This window comes from Melopsittacus undulatus, chromosome 6, assembly GCF_012275295.1.
Source record: "Melopsittacus undulatus isolate bMelUnd1 chromosome 6, bMelUnd1.mat.Z, whole genome shotgun sequence".
Lineage (NCBI taxonomy): Eukaryota > Metazoa > Chordata > Aves > Psittaciformes > Psittaculidae > Melopsittacus > Melopsittacus undulatus.
In genome coordinates, this window is record NC_047532.1 from 47,457,005 (window position 1) to 47,471,153 (window position 14,149).

General features: G+C 57.6%; 2 protein-coding genes across 7 annotated transcripts; one reads left to right on the forward strand and one right to left on the reverse strand.

Moving 5' to 3' along the window:
- Window positions 1-368: 368 nt before the first annotated feature.
- LOC101876148 (deoxyribodipyrimidine photo-lyase-like) lies at window positions 369-3,974 on the reverse strand. Of its 2 annotated transcripts, XM_031043031.2 has the most exons (10): window positions 3,916-3,974; window positions 3,500-3,785; window positions 3,169-3,314; window positions 2,844-3,026; window positions 2,506-2,664; window positions 2,011-2,209; window positions 1,769-1,921; window positions 1,374-1,495; window positions 1,118-1,277; window positions 369-940 (listed from the first exon to the last, which is right to left on the reverse strand). In XM_031043031.2, the coding sequence occupies exons 2-10, from the start codon at window positions 3,732-3,734 to the stop codon at window positions 786-788; spliced, it is 1,512 nt and encodes a 503-aa protein (XP_030898891.1). In that variant the 5' UTR covers window positions 3,735-3,785; window positions 3,916-3,974; the 3' UTR covers window positions 369-785. The 2 variants fall into 2 exon arrangements, with proteins under 2 accessions (XP_030898891.1, XP_030898892.1); XM_031043032.2 differs by lacking the exon at window positions 3,916-3,974 and having other exon boundaries at window positions 3,500-3,905.
- A 60-nt stretch (window positions 3,975-4,034) lies between these two features.
- On the forward strand, window positions 4,035-11,473 carry LOC115945361 (mucin-5AC). Of its 5 annotated transcripts, XM_034064109.1 has the most exons (7): window positions 4,035-4,367; window positions 5,424-6,341; window positions 6,992-7,731; window positions 8,862-9,260; window positions 9,445-9,561; window positions 9,874-9,959; window positions 10,192-11,473. In XM_034064109.1, exons 3-7 carry the CDS (start codon window positions 7,656-7,658, stop codon window positions 10,264-10,266), a joined length of 753 nt encoding a protein of 250 aa, XP_033920000.1. In that variant the 5' UTR covers window positions 4,035-4,367; window positions 5,424-6,341; window positions 6,992-7,655; the 3' UTR covers window positions 10,267-11,473. The 5 variants fall into 5 exon arrangements, with proteins under 5 accessions (XP_033920000.1, XP_033919998.1, XP_033919997.1 ...); XM_034064107.1 differs by lacking the exon at window positions 6,992-7,731 and having other exon boundaries at window positions 5,259-6,341; XM_034064106.1 differs by lacking the exon at window positions 6,992-7,731.
- Window positions 11,474-14,149: the final 2,676 nt, after the last annotated feature.

Here is a 14,149-nt window from a genome sequence, read left to right on the forward strand (position 1 = left end):
GCTGTTGTAGCAGTGTGTATTGCCCTTGGGGTCACTCCTGCAGTGCCTGTTGGCCCCTGAGGTAGGGAGGGAGGGGGCAGAGGGCAGTAGGGAGACAAATTTGTGCAACTGGTGATGCATTGCCAGATGCCACTGGGACTAATCCATGTGGTTTGTGGCCTCCCCTTGCAAACTGCCCACTGGACTCAGGGCAGGAAGTACAAAACACTGAGTAAGGAGCTCCCTGTATGGTCTGTCGCTCCCTGGGTCTGCCTTTGCTGCTGGCATTGGGGCCCAAGGGCATGGCCTTGGCTGTCCCATCCTTGCTGGATCTCTGTCGGTTGCAGCAGGGTTGTGCATCACCACATAAACACCACAGACACAGGAGATAGATACAAACTGTAAACTTTCAAACAACTGTTGACAGATGCTTGTACAAGCATAGCACTGGCTCTCCATGGAGCAAAGCAAGGCTTCCCTGCCTTGCAGCACACCAGGAGGAGCCGCTTTCTAGGAGCTTTTCCCCAGAAAAGCCCTGCTCAGCCTCAATCTAAGCTGTGACTAGCAGCAGCAACAGCGACTTGGCTTGCACCCAAGCACAGTGGTTCTAGAAGAGGTTTTGGCCAGGCACAGACACACTGAGGATGTGTCAGCAGGAGGGCCCTGGAGAGCCCCATGGGGCTCCAGCAGCTCAAGCAGGGGGTGAGAGACCTGTGAAACCCCAGGGCTTCCCACCATCACAGTGAGCCTTCCAACAGCATTCATGGTGCTCCCTGGCTGCGGTGTAAGGTGTGAGCCTGTGCCTGTCACTGGGAGAGTGTGCAGGGGGCATAGCGGCGCTCGAACTGCCGCACGTCAAACTTGCGCTTACAGCCGGCGTAGTTCATGTAGCGGATCTTCCCGAAGACAGCACGCTCTGTCCAGCCGTGGTCATGTATGCCGCAGATGGACCAGAGGCAGCCTGCAGGGTGTAGGGACAGAGCATCAGCATTGCCCTGCTTGGAGGCATCTAGAGAGCAATGAGATGTGGGAGCAAAGCAGCATGGCCTGGGTAGCCTGCAGAGAGCCTTGCCCCTGCCACAGCCCTTGGCTGTCAGAGATAAGACCCCCCACACTGTGCCCCCATCCTGCTACTTGCCTACATAGCCATTGGGGTCTCTCCCATCCAGCTCATAGCGGTCGTTGAGGTAAATGGCGAACTGCAGGGCCTCCTCTGGGGAGTGGGTCCATTCCAGGATCTTCTTGGCCCAGTACATCCGCAGGAAGCCATGCATCTTGCCCTCCCGGACCATTTGGAGCTAGGGGGAAAGGGACAGACAGGTCAGTCTGTGCCACCTTGCCTCTGCCCCTCAGGAAAAGATTCAGCATTTTGTGGGGGAGATGTAGGGCAGTACTTGGGCAGCATTCCAGAGCGGGTCATGTGTGGTCCCCTGCTCCAGCTCCTGCAGCTTGTAGAGAAAAGGCCTCTCATCTTTGGCGTGGAGCTTCAGGGTGGTTTGTGCCCATGGATAGGCACCTGTGAGCAAGAGAGATGAGGAACAATGATGAGGAGTCAGCTCCTCAGGGCCCTGGGGAAGAGATGGAGAATTGAGCTACTGAAGAGCACTATGCCCAGGGGTCATCAACCTTGAAAAGGGCATCTACCAGCTCCTGGCCTACCTCCAGAAGGACTGAAAGATAGCATATGAGTGCCCTCACAGCCCCTCTCCAAGTCAGTCTCAGGATTGCCAAGTTGAGGTGACCATTGGGTACCAATGCCCAGTGCTGCCCACCCAAACCAGAATGCTACCTTGCACGCTGTCATAGTTCTCATTGTAGTAGCAAAAGTTCTCAGCCAGCTCTCGCCGCACAATGGCCTCCTCCACAAACATATCTACTGACTCCTTGTACTTGTGCTGGTGCTTCTGCACCTCCAGGATGGCTCGCTGGGTGGAAACCTGGCCTAGGGATGTGGGAAGGGAGAAAATCAGGCTGCTGGTCCCAGCCACCGTGCTCAGCCATGCTGCCAACTGCAAAGCCTGGGCCACTCACCAAAGTGGAACCATGGGGACAGGTTGCTGAGCGCTGCCTTGTTGGGGTCATTCCGGTGGGAGCCGAAGTATTTCAGTCGCTCTCTGATGAAGGACTGCAGCACAGCCAGCCCCGCAGCCGTCCCAGGGGTCGCCCACTCCACCTCCTTCACTGTACGGTCCACCTCCAAGCTGGAATAACAGGCCTCCCAAGCAATAGGCTGGGCGGTGACCAAGCAGCATGAGTGCATTTAGAGATGCTCTTCAGCCAGGGCTGCCCTGAGTGTTATGTTCCCTGGGTGTCCCCAGCCAGCAAGTCCTAAGCTCATGCCAGCCTTCTCCTCTGAACTAGACCTACTCTGAATGAATGTGAACCAACCTCCCCAAGGGCACTGCCATCTCCACACCACCTGCACACTTCAGGCAGGTCACTGTTCCCATTCCCTGCCATCCTCTCCCAGCAGCTGTAAAACCCTCTAGGACTGGCCTTCAGTGAGGACGTGTCTGCTGCTGGTACCTCTGCTGGGCAGGAGGGGGAATATGGGTGACGAACAACAGGGGGGAACTCCGTGAGGAACTCAGGGAGCTGAGCCTGGATCTTCCTCCGAATGGTATAGGCACTGTACTCCTGTTTGGGGGAGGCAACCCAGCAGGGCACAATGTTGTGAGCATCAACCTGGAAAGCAAAGCCATGGAGGAGGGTGTGAGCAGGAGAAGCAAATGGTCCCGAAGACATGACACACACACCCCCTGCTCAGGTCACTCCAGCTCACCTCTGCAGGCATAGAACACAGGAGACAAGTTTCTCCCATATTTCTCCAGCAAGTTTACCCCTCGCAGAGTGCAGGCACCCACCTGTGCAAATGGCACATCCTCTGGCAACCACTCCCTGACGTCCTGCACCCACTGCCAGGGGAGGCGGAGGGGGCTGAAGTCCGTCACCAGCCCACCAACACCATGCTCCTCCACGAACGCAGGCAGCACGTCCTTGGCGTAGCCCCGCAGCAAGTGGAAGGCAATGTTCAATTCTGCACACTCCTGCAGTGAGGGGGAAAAGGCTATGGAATTGTTCACACCCCTGCAGACCACATCCCATGACCATCCACTGAAGGCATGAGTCTTCCTCGCTCCCCCAGGAGCCTTGTCCCACTCAGCATGGCCATCCCTGCAGCAACCATACCTCAGCCACCTCTTGCAGACCCCTTAGCATAAAACCATAGTGGCGGATGGTAGCCTCCAGGAATTTGGGCACCAGGCAGAAGCAGACACACAGAGGAAGCTCCTGTTTGAGGGCCAGGCGCTGGGCATAGAGGAAAGCCCAGTTATCTGGGAAGAAAGCACATGGGGCAGTGTCAGGGAGGATGCTTTACTGAGGTAATGGAGATGGGGTTTCACAAGAAGAATCCCACTGGTCTCCGCTGCAGAGGGGGGACCAGCTGTGGGAAGGGACTGTGGATTTTGCTACCCATAGGAGCTCCACTTCCCAGCCTCCTCCATCAGCTGATTCACACCTTGCAGCCGCTGGTCCCGAGACATCCAGTAGAGGATGCACCGACCACCATCCTTCAGATCCGAGGCCTGCGAGATGAGGCGCACCCGCTTTTTGTTGAACTTGAACTCTCGCACGGAGGGGGCCGCCCTCCGCCGGGCTTCATGCAGCTCCTCCTCTTGCTCCGTCCTCTTCCGAGACACGCGTGGAATCTCCTCCGGGGCTGAGGCCTTTCGCTTCCGTTGCCGCCGCAGCATCCTTAGGGCTATCCGGGTCGGCAGTGAGAGCAGCGTGGTTCCCTGCGGCAGCTGCGAAGGGAAACGGGACCGGACTGCGCTCCTGATGCCTTACCCATCCCGGTCCATAAAGCCCGGCGGATGCTGGTACGGTACCGTACCGTACCGTACCGTACCCTACCCTGCCCTGCCCGGTCCGTACCTGGTAGCCACGCGGTCCTCTGAGTGTTATACAACGCGGGGTTGGGGGTGGTTAAAGGCGTGGAAATGGGCAGGGATTCGGGATAAGGGGCGGGACTCCATCATCTGGTACCGCCCCCCCAGCAGACGGGGGCCGGTGCTGTGCCGATGTCCGCGGCGCTCCCGTGGGTGCGCCGGGGACATCGGTGCAGCACCTATCCCCGGGAAAGGGAGGTAGTGCCCGCCGGTGCCTCCCCTCCCTGCCTGCGGGAATGAGGAAGCGGCTCCTGCCACCTTCAAACGTCACTCCGCAGCGTAGTTCCCCTGCTGGCACCATTCACTGGCCCTATATCTCCGGGTGCAGGGACTTTGTCCCCAGTTAAGGAGTGGGGGTGCTGGCTCTGGACATGGCTGGGCAGAGAGGAGGGCTGCCCCTGCTGCTGTTGAGCATTGCCGTGCTGGACCTCACGCTGGGTAAGGGCTGAGCGGGATGTGGTGCTATCAATTGGGTGGGTGTGGAGGTGGGAGCATCATTCCCCAGGGTGGTGGTGGCAGCCTCGGCATGGCTTCACCAACAGAGGTAGAACACTGTGGGTGCTGTTTCCTTTCTGGTATCTCAGCCTCGTTCCCATGGCTGAAAGGGCTGTGCTCCTCAACACAGAAGCAACAAACTTCTCTTCATTGCCTCTCATGTGGGTTTCCATCAAGGCAGAGAAGACCTTGGTCACAGTCTGACTTCCTTACTAAACACTGGTCACTGCTGGGCTCACTGCCTTTGATACGACCTGCCCAATAGCACAAAATGGCCCTGCCTGGATGGCAGCATCACCAGGATGTTGTGGACCTGGAAAACTCCAAATGCCATCCTGATGTTTGCACTTGACACAAAGCAAGAGAAGTGTTGAGTCAAACACAGGGAATAAACTTGAGGCTTGTACCTCCTGTACACCTCAAACTCACAAAGCTTGGGTAGGTCTTATCCTATTGCATCCTTCACCCTCTCACAGAGAGCAACTTGCCCTACATTGTAAGCCGGGATTTGTTCCTGTGTGGGGCTGGTTCCCCCCTCGCCATTATTTACACCCAGCCCTATCAGTTCCTGACTATCTGCAGCAGGGAGCTTTGTGTAAACTGCTGCTGCTGCAGTTCCAGCCTGTCTCACGGTCACCAGTTCCTGCACAGCTCTTCCCGTCAGACGGGTTTGTCTGACTTCCTCCAGGGGTGGGTGAAGGTGGTGGGATGGGTCTCAGTGCTGGTGCCTACAGGAGTTTCTGTGCTGAGCCCGACGATGGCCATGTCTTGTTCCTGCTTTGCTGGGCTTGGATTTACATGGCCTGCCTTGCTAACAGTCATGTTGCTGTTCAGGGCATCCACATGATGGATCCATGCAGGACAGTGAATATCCCACTCCTGATGATTCATTGCTCATGCATAGCTTGTAGAGCTCATGATGATGGTGATGCTGCACAGCTGTGGTCTCAGCCTTTCACCACCAGCCCTTGTACACCTCGTTCTCCCACCTCTTTGCAGCGACTGCCATCACAGATGTGACAGCAACCATGTCTACGAGTGTCCCTACCTCCCCAACACCTACGGAGACCTCGGCACTGCTGCCCACCACTGACCCCACCACTGCAGCCACTCTCCCTCCCTCCAGCCCTGAATCCTCTACCCTGGAGAGGTCCAGTACATTGCTGGGGACCAGCAGTTTCTCATCATCCACTATGCCTCCTGTCACTGCAGCCTCTTCTCCCTCCAGCCCCGAAATCTCTACCCTGGAGAGGTCCAGCACATTGCTGGGGACCAGCAGTTTCTCACCATCCACCATGCCTACTGTCACTGCAGCCACCCTCCCTCCCTCCAGCCCTGACACCTCCACCACGGGTGCTTTCACAGCAAGCACTGTGCCTCTGAGGAGCAGCATGGCAGCCTCCAGCATCACCACACCACAGGTGACTGGTAGCACATCCCACAGCACCCCTGATGGCACCTCGGTACTGCCTGAGCCCACCGAAACAGAGCTGGGGCTCACCACCAGCACCCTGACACCAGCTCCCGCGGCTACGACATCCAGTGGTACTGATCCGACCATTGTCACGTCTGTGGGGACCGGTACGACATCGGCTGTCATATCGTTTGGAGTCGAAAAGAGCACACTGTCTCTCTCCACTTCTGATCCCCTCTCCTCCACCGGAGCGGGCACCACGTTTGGTATCACCACCCGCCAAGAGCCAGCCGTGGCCACACTGCTTGGCAGCACATCGCTAGGGACAGGCAGCGCCTCTTTCCCCACCGCAGCAGCAGCACCGACAGTCACTTCAGATGAGCCCCACTGGACCACGTCGGACACCACGGCCACTGCCGTTACCAGCACGGGGGGCCCCGGGAACACCCCCACCCAACCGGTCGAGCCCACGGCCGGGACCACTGCTGGCAGCTCCGCCGCGGGTGAGTGCAGCTTCCGAGCACCCGGGGCACCGCCTCGGTGGCAGCGCCCACGCGGCCCCTACCGCGGGAAGGGATGGGAAAAGCGCGGAGGGGCGTGGCCTGTGGGAGGACCGTGCGTGGGGTAAGTACCGGGAAGGGGCGTGGCTCCGAAAGAGGGCGTGGCTTCGGGCGTCCGCCGTCTCGCGCTGGCGCGCCAGCTGCGCGGTGAGGCGGCAGTACCCCGGATGTACCCCAGGAGTGCGGCTGAACACCGGATGCTCTCCCTAAACAGCTGTACACTGGCAGTGCCCCACCGTAGGCACCTGTGTCCCAGCAGTGTGATCGTATCCCAGTGGCTCTCCCAGGGTATAATCCTCACCCCAGGGCTACAGCTGTATCCTGGTGACACCCCTTTCCGTGCACCTCTACCTGGCAGGGAGGCTGGACCCTGCCCCTGTGCCCCTAGCTGTGCATGTGCCCCTGGCATCCCTGTACCAAGGCAGAGCAACTGAATCCTGACCGACTACTTGTACCCTGGCCTTATGGCTACGGTGTGAGAGCACCCTTGCAGAGTGCCTGTACCACTGTACCCTGGTGATGCCTCAGTGTGTCTCTACAGCAGTAGGGTGGCTGTGCCCTGACAGTTCTCCAGCATGCCTGTACCTTTCCAGGAGCGCCTGTACCTTGGCCCAGTGCCTTCAGGCACCTCCAACTGCTCTTGTCCCTGACCCTGAGAAGAAGGAAGTTACTCCGGCTATCAGCGAAGCGCTTCAGCCATAACATGCCATGACATAGGGAAGTGATGCCTGTACAGACAGCCCAGGAGACAAACCGTCAGCCTGGAGCACGCCCTTCCTGAGCGCCTCCTGTTTTCTCAGCCAGTTCCTCGCGCTCAGACAAGGCTGTCGTCTCCCAAGGGGCGTTGGTATCAGGAGCCACCACCGAACATCACCCCTGTGGTGGAGCACAGGGACGGTCCCAGGCAGCCTGGCTGCTTCCCTGGGCTTTTTTTCTGTTGCCGCTGTCTCCTCAGGAGGCAAGGACGGCACAGTCGCTGGCTGCAGTGGTGGCCCTGCTGGCCTGCCCTGCCTGCTGCTCGTGGCTCCTTTGGGTCCAGCTGTGCAGCTGATGTCTGCTGGGCATCGCACCACTCCCTGGGAGTATCCGTGTCGGGTGGAAACCCCCCCATTGCTGCCGACACCTAGGGAGTGAAAGAGCCCACCTGAATGCTCCTCCTCTGCTGGGCAAAGGAGACCAGGAAATCCCAGTGCTGGGGACATAGGGAGCTCTTGGACTGGTGCCTGCAGGGTCCCATCGGCTCCCACCCACCCGGACATGGCTGGGCAAAGCAGGAGGCCACCCCTGCCCCTGCTGAGCCTTGCCCGCCTCGCCGTGCTGCACCTCATACTGGGTAAGGGCTGAGTGGGATGCAATGGTCTCCATGGGGCGGGTGGTGAGCATGGAGCATCATTCCTTGGGGCGGTGTGGTGCCTTGTGGGGTGAGGGAGTGAAACACTGCGAGTGTTGTTTGTTAAATGGGAAACAGAGGTGGACTTACAGCTCCTCCTTTGTATGTGAGCATGTGGATCTATAGTGCAGATACGCAGCATGGGTTGGGATCAGACCATTGCCCTTCTCCACATTATTATTTAACCAGCTGCAGCCAGCACCAGCTCATGGACCAAATGGCTGTGGGAAGTTTTGGTGGGGTTGGCTGAAAGCTCGTGGCTTGTTTACCCAGCCCCATGGGAACAGAGCCACAGACTCATTGGGTTTGTGCTGGGATCATTCTGGAATCCAGCCTGGCATCTCAAAGCCACTAATTCGCAGGCATACCCTGATGGAGGCTGGGGCAGCCAGGCTGTTTTGTGTATCCTTTTGGAAAGGGTTACAGATGCCTGGGCTTCCTCAGGGATAGCACACTGCCCCAGTACAGAGTTGGTGCAGGCAGAGAGGAAGGCCCTCCTGCATCCTTCATCACCCCCCCCCCCCGAGCTTTCATGGGTTGCTGCATATCTCTAATGACTTGCCCTAAGCTGCAAGCCGGGATTTGTTCCTGTGTGGGGCTGGTTCCCCCCTCGCCATTATTTACACCCAGCCCTATCAGTTCCTGACTATCTGCAGCAGGGAGCTTTGTGTAAACTGCTGCTGCTGCAGTTCCAGCCTGTCTCACGGTCACCAGTTCCTGCACAGCTCTTCCCGTCAGACGGGTTTGTCTGACTTCCTCCAGGGGTGGGTGAAGGTGGTGGGATGGGTCTCAGTGCTGGTGCCTACAGGAGTTTCTGTGCTGAGCCCGACGATGGCCATGTCTTGTTCCTGCTTTGCTGGGCTTGGATTTACATGGCCTGCCTTGCTAACAGTCATGTTGCTGTTCAGGGCATCCACATGATGGATCCATGCAGGACAGTGAATATCCCACTCCTGATGATTCATTGCTCATGCATAGCTTGTAGAGCTCATGATGATGGTGATGCTGCACAGCTGTGGTCTCAGCCTTTCACCACCAGCCCTTGTACACCTCGTTCTCCCACCTCTTTGCAGCGACTGCCATCACAGATGTGACAGCAACCATGTCTACGAGTGTCCCTACCTCCCCAACACCTACGGAGACCTCGGCACTGCTGCCCACCACTGACCCCACCACTGCAGCCACTCTCCCTCCCTCCAGCCCTGAATCCTCTACCCTGGAGAGGTCCAGTACATTGCTGGGGACCAGCAGTTTCTCATCATCCACTATGCCTCCCGTCACCAAACCAGCACCGACAGTCGCTTCAGCTGAGCCCTTGACAACCCTGGCAGACAGCACAGCCATCCCCTTTACCAGCACGGACATGTCCAGCATCAATCCCACATCCAGGACTACCCATGGCAACTCCAACTCACCCTTGGGGTCGACCCCAGGCACATCAGCAGTATCTGGGACACTCAGTGCAGCCACAGGTAGGTGCAGCCATGGGGTCCTGGAAAGCAAGGAGCATAGTCAGGACAAATCCCCGTGGGGATGCTGGGCATGTACTTGGGTGGCTTCAAGGAGGTGGCTCCATTTAGGCTTGGTCTGTGCCCAGCTGTAGGAGCATTCTGCACCTCTCTGCAGGCTGCACTAACGTAACATTACTTTGCCCAGGCACGGAGTCCTCTTCCCCTGCTGCCAGCTCAACCCAGACCACAGAGGTTGCCCTCAGCACCTCTGCAGACCTGCCAACAATGCTGCCTGTCTGTCCCACCACCACATCCAACACCAGTAAGTGCAGTGCCCCATGGCCATCACCACTCTCAGTGCTGGTGGCTTTAGGCTTCCAGGGGAAGTGCAGGGGGTCCTGGAGCCCCGATCTTTTGTCATGCTCTCAGTACAAGAGTGTTGATAATCTGTAGGATGTGTGGTTTGCTGTACAGGTGGAGCATTATTCTCCTGACAGTGTAAAGTGTCCATGACATGACTAAACTGGGAGGAGGTTCTGTGTCTCTGCCAAAGGTTCTGCGGAAAGACCCCCAGATCCTTCGGCAAAGCCCAGTATTTAAGGGCTATAATCAGAGCCATGATTTTAATCCCTAGGTGCGTCCCACCTCTTTCTGTCACTGCGGCTAACTGTCCCCCTGGACCTGGGCAACACCACAGTGCAGGAGCTGCTGTTGTCCAAGGTGAGGTGTGCTGGGAGGGGGGTGCCAATTTGCATTTGCCAGCCATGGTGCAGCCAGCTAGGGAGGAGGTTGGACAGACAGCAGGAGGGGAATGGCTGGGTCTTACACTGAATGTCACCTGAAGCAGCTTCAGATGAAGGGGAGACCCTCATCTGGGATCAGGCCCCTCCGAGGTTGGAGCAGGGGTAGGACATCCCTTTGGCATTGTTTGACGGCTGTCCTTTCCCCACAGCTCCGCGGGGACTTACAGACAGCGTTTCCGTGTGCCGGCCTGGCAGTAGCATGGCGAGGGAAGAGGAGGACCTGACTGCTGCTCCTCGCCCAGCCAGCACCCGTGTGGACTGGCAAGCCTTCTGCTGCCAGCTCCTAACTCATAGCGGTGCAGCCCTTTGCGGTAACCTGTACAGCTCCCCTTGAACCTGGGACCCTCCGTCCTTCACTGTGCATCCCCACAGGACCCCCAGTGCCTCTCTGTGGGCTGGGGTGCCACTGTCAGTTCCCTCAGCCTGTCTGCAGAGCCTGAGCCCTCCCACCACCCTGCACCAGACCTGGCTCCTGTGATGAGACTCCCCCTGCCAGCACTGCCAGGGGACCAAGAAGAGAGGACCCTGTGGGGATGGGCTTTTACAGCTGGGACTGAGCTGGCTCAGCCATGAAAGCCACCCTGAGGACCAATGGATGAGAGGAAGGAGACCTAGAACCCACAGTGCTGCTGTGCCCAGGGTACTTGGGAGTTTGGTGATGGTGGTCTCTAGGGACTTGCAACCCAGGGAGGATGCAGTGCCTGAGGTCTTCAGGAGATGCTTCATGGCTGCTTTACATCCAGAGCAGGCCAATGTGGAGCCTGAGGTGGTTTTGGGAAGGAGGTGGGAGAGGAAAAGAGCCCCCATCCCACACCAGAGCCCTGTCCCATTGCCAGCTGAGCTCCTGAGCCATGCAGTGGGCAAGTGAAGCCAGAGCCTGGCACAGCGGCAATTTCCAGCTCACCTGTGGTATTGCTGACAGGAGCACACCCATGCTAACCAGGCTGAGCAGCAAAGGGAAATCACATGTTTTCTGTGGCAAAGATGACAACTTCTTTTTCCAAGCTGCCTTCCCCAGTTTTCAGCTTCTCTGTCTAGCAGAGGCACCAGCAAGGAAAACTCTGTCCCAAGAGCTTCACAGCAAAGAGACGGGCTGAGGGCTGTTCCCCCTGGCAGGGGCTGCTGCAAACACTCCGAGGATGGCTCAGTACACTGACAGGCTGGGGGTCCCTGCTTGGGTGTTCTCTGCCCCATGCCACCCATGTGCACCATGTGGCTGTGGAAATCCCGTGGGCTGTGCTCCTTCCCTGTTTTTTTCCAGTCCCCAGCTAAGGAGCCGGCCGCAACATCTATCCCCCTGCAGCAAAGTCATTTATTAACTGATTAATTAGCCAGATAAAATCCAACTGAAGTAATTATTAGCCTAAACAAGTCACCTCGCCGGGAGATTGAAAACTGAAATAATTAACAAAATAGCCGTGTTGCTTCTCAGGGGTTGTTTTTGGCTGATCTCTGCTCCTTGCTGGCAGCCCATGCCATCCCAGTGTGGGGAAGGCTGGGAGGGGGCACATGGGGCTCTGGGATGCTAAACCTGGGGATATATTGTTCCAGGGCTGGATGGGGACAGAATGAGGAGAGGCACCGTGGGATCACACATCTGTCTGCCGTTTTGCAGGCCCGGGAGAGACTGGGCTGGGGATGGAGGCTGAGCCCAGGCAGGTTTTCAGGGTGCTCCCGTTTGGAATGCCCCTTACATTCCAGTGTTGCTGCTCTGCTCTCTAGGATGCTGCCTGGCTTTGGGGAACTTGTAGCTGTTGGCACCAAGAGAGGTCCTTAGCACCTGGTCAGAGAGCTGGGGAGCAGGGCAAAGCCTGCCGGAAGGGGTCCCCACACTGAATGGCTGGTGGGGTGCTGGGAAAGAAATCCTCATGCTCTGCCTACACTGTGGAGCTGGGCCAAGAGTCCTCCCACACCACGTCCCATTGGGCTGCTTTCTCCGGCTGTTGAATCCATAACTTCAGACCCCGGGACATGGCCAGGGGCCAAGGCCGGGGTAATGGAGCCAAACTGCGTCACAAAGGGAGGAAAAGGTCCTGAAGTGCTGGGATGAAAAGGTGACCGGGGCACTCGCTGTCCCCTGCCAGCACAGATGCCTTCCGTTGTCATGGTTGGGGCATGGTGGGAGGAAGAGATGCTCCGGTCCCACTGAGCACCTCTGGACCCCAGCCTGGGAGGAAGAAGTGGGGGACGGTGGGGGGACATTGCTCCCATTTGTAGGGTGGGCCCTGCCTGTGTATTGGGGACATGGAGCTCTGACAGGCTCCTGACGCTGCCTATGCTCTCCATGCCTGCCATCCTTGAGGATGCTGGCTGCCACTTTTACCATGGCCACTTACCTGTCATGGACCCCTGTCCAGAAGGGCTTGGGAGGTTGGATCCAAGTCCCATTCCTTTCTGAGCCCATAAATTGTTTCTCAGCCTGTTTGCTATAACCTGTTCCCATCTATCATCATTGTCCCAATAAGCAAACTGTGCCAGCGGAACTGTCACTTCAGAACACTCAGCAGCATCATGGGGCACGTGTCTCAACACCCTTGTGACTCAAGTGTCCCTTCCAGTGTCCCCCTCCCCTTCACCCATGCTGGAGGCTATAGCCTGTCTCTGTAGGATGCCAAATCATGCAGAACCTATGGAGTTGATGGATAACCTGGTCCCCCCCACCCACCCCTGAGCCCTCTCTAAATGCCCTTGATAGGAGGCAGGACCAGTGCTGGTAGGAGATGCCAGCATCTCTGTGGGGCTGGAACAACCAGCCCATTAATTCCAGGAAGGTTGATAAGGCACTATGCTGGGCCATGCCATGCCGTGCTGGATGGTGCAGAACCCATGGATGCTGGGATTCATGGGTTTGCCCCCTGGATGTGGGCTCCTTGATAACTGCAGATGCTGGTTATCCTTCCAGGAATCAGCAGCTTGCTGGGACCTTGGTTTCAGGTGTAGCAGAAGGATCAATGAAAAGCCCTTTCCCAGGATGGGAACAGGGCACCATCCTTGAGATGAGGGACGACTCACAGTGGCTGCAGGCCTTCTTGGGAGGGTGTGCCAATGCCACAGCAGAAGGACAAGCTTGGTTTGTCACCCCTGTGACTGCTGGAGGAGCATCAGGGAATTGGGCTATTTGGGCAGGAGGTGTAAGCACGAGGATCTCTGGATAATGCCAGTCCCTGTACAACACGGGCAAGAGCTTGCAGTAGGGTTGAGGCTGAGGTGTGCTGGAAGCACCTTGGTTCATCTGAGTTGTTTTCCCCTATGCTGAGCAGTAAATTTGCAACAACCCTTGTGGTTCCCACCATGTTTTACACCTCAAACACCACCTGAAGCAACTCTCCTCAGTGTCAGCACATATTCGCCATCAGGGCGGCTTTTCCAGAGAGTTTCGGCATTGTCAGTACAACCAGCACTGACTCTCCCGCTGTGGGTTTGCATCCCTTTAATCCTCCATCAGCCCAGGTGTGGTAGCTGCTGGGCTGGTCACTGGCTGGGCAGTCACAGTGGTCTGCAGTGCTGGTTGCAGGGGCCCCCAGTGCACTGTCCTCCCCCTAGCTTTGTCCCTGTGCCGGCATTCTCGGTTCTGGGTGAGTGGTGCTCCCCCCTTATTTACCACCCTGTTCCCAGTGCCGGGGGTAATGCGTGGGTCTACAGGATGGGGATCCATCAGCCGTGACTTTGCCTCCCATGGACTTCCCCCATCGGCACTGCCTAGCTGGGGTCAGGATGTCACTCCGTGTGCCCTGCCACTGCCGCTTGCCTGGTGGAGAGGTGGGACACTGTGTACTGCCTAACACCCCTAATAGCACTTTGCAGGAGTTGCCTGGGGGTAGTTCTGGTTAAAAAGCGTTTAATTGATTACAAAACCATGTAGCAGTGGTGGAGGTTTGCATAATGCTCTTAGTGGGGGAGCTGGCAGCAGCTCTCAAGGGGGGGAACTGGGAATTGCTTCTCCAGGGGAAGGGGCGACATAGGGGTGTAGTGACCCACGGGATCCCCATAGCAGGGTGGGGATCCTTGGCTGCACCTTTTCCTGCTTCAGACCTCTGGGGTGGCTGGTCCCACCTTGCAGAAGAGGTTCCCTGGCCTGTTCACCCCATCCCAGCACCCCAATACCTC

What these genes read in the sequence shown, in the direction of transcription:
- LOC101876148 (XM_031043031.2), bottom strand. Translation starts at nt 3,734, where the DNA reads ATGCTGCGGCGGCAACGGAAGCGAAAGGCCTCAGCCCCGGAGGAGATT. An exon ending in TCGGGACCAGCGGCTGCAAG is followed by an intron (nt 3,315 to 3,499) that starts GTGTGAATCAGC and finishes CTTTCTTCCCAG; the next exon opens with ATAACTGGGCTTTCCTCTAT. An exon ending in GTCCCCATGGTTCCACTTTG is followed by an intron (nt 1,922 to 2,010) that starts GTGAGTGGCCCA and finishes CCACATCCCTAG; the next exon opens with GCCAGGTTTCCACCCAGCGA.
- LOC115945361 (XM_034064106.1), top strand. Translation starts at nt 4,301, where the DNA reads ATGGCTGGGCAGAGAGGAGGGCTGCCCCTGCTGCTGTTGAGCATTGCC. An exon ending in TGCTGGCAGCTCCGCCGCGG is followed by an intron (nt 6,342 to 8,861) that starts GTGAGTGCAGCT and finishes ACCTCTTTGCAG; the next exon opens with CGACTGCCATCACAGATGTG. An exon ending in AGGAGCTGCTGTTGTCCAAG is followed by an intron (nt 9,960 to 10,191) that starts GTGAGGTGTGCT and finishes CTTTCCCCACAG; the next exon opens with CTCCGCGGGGACTTACAGAC.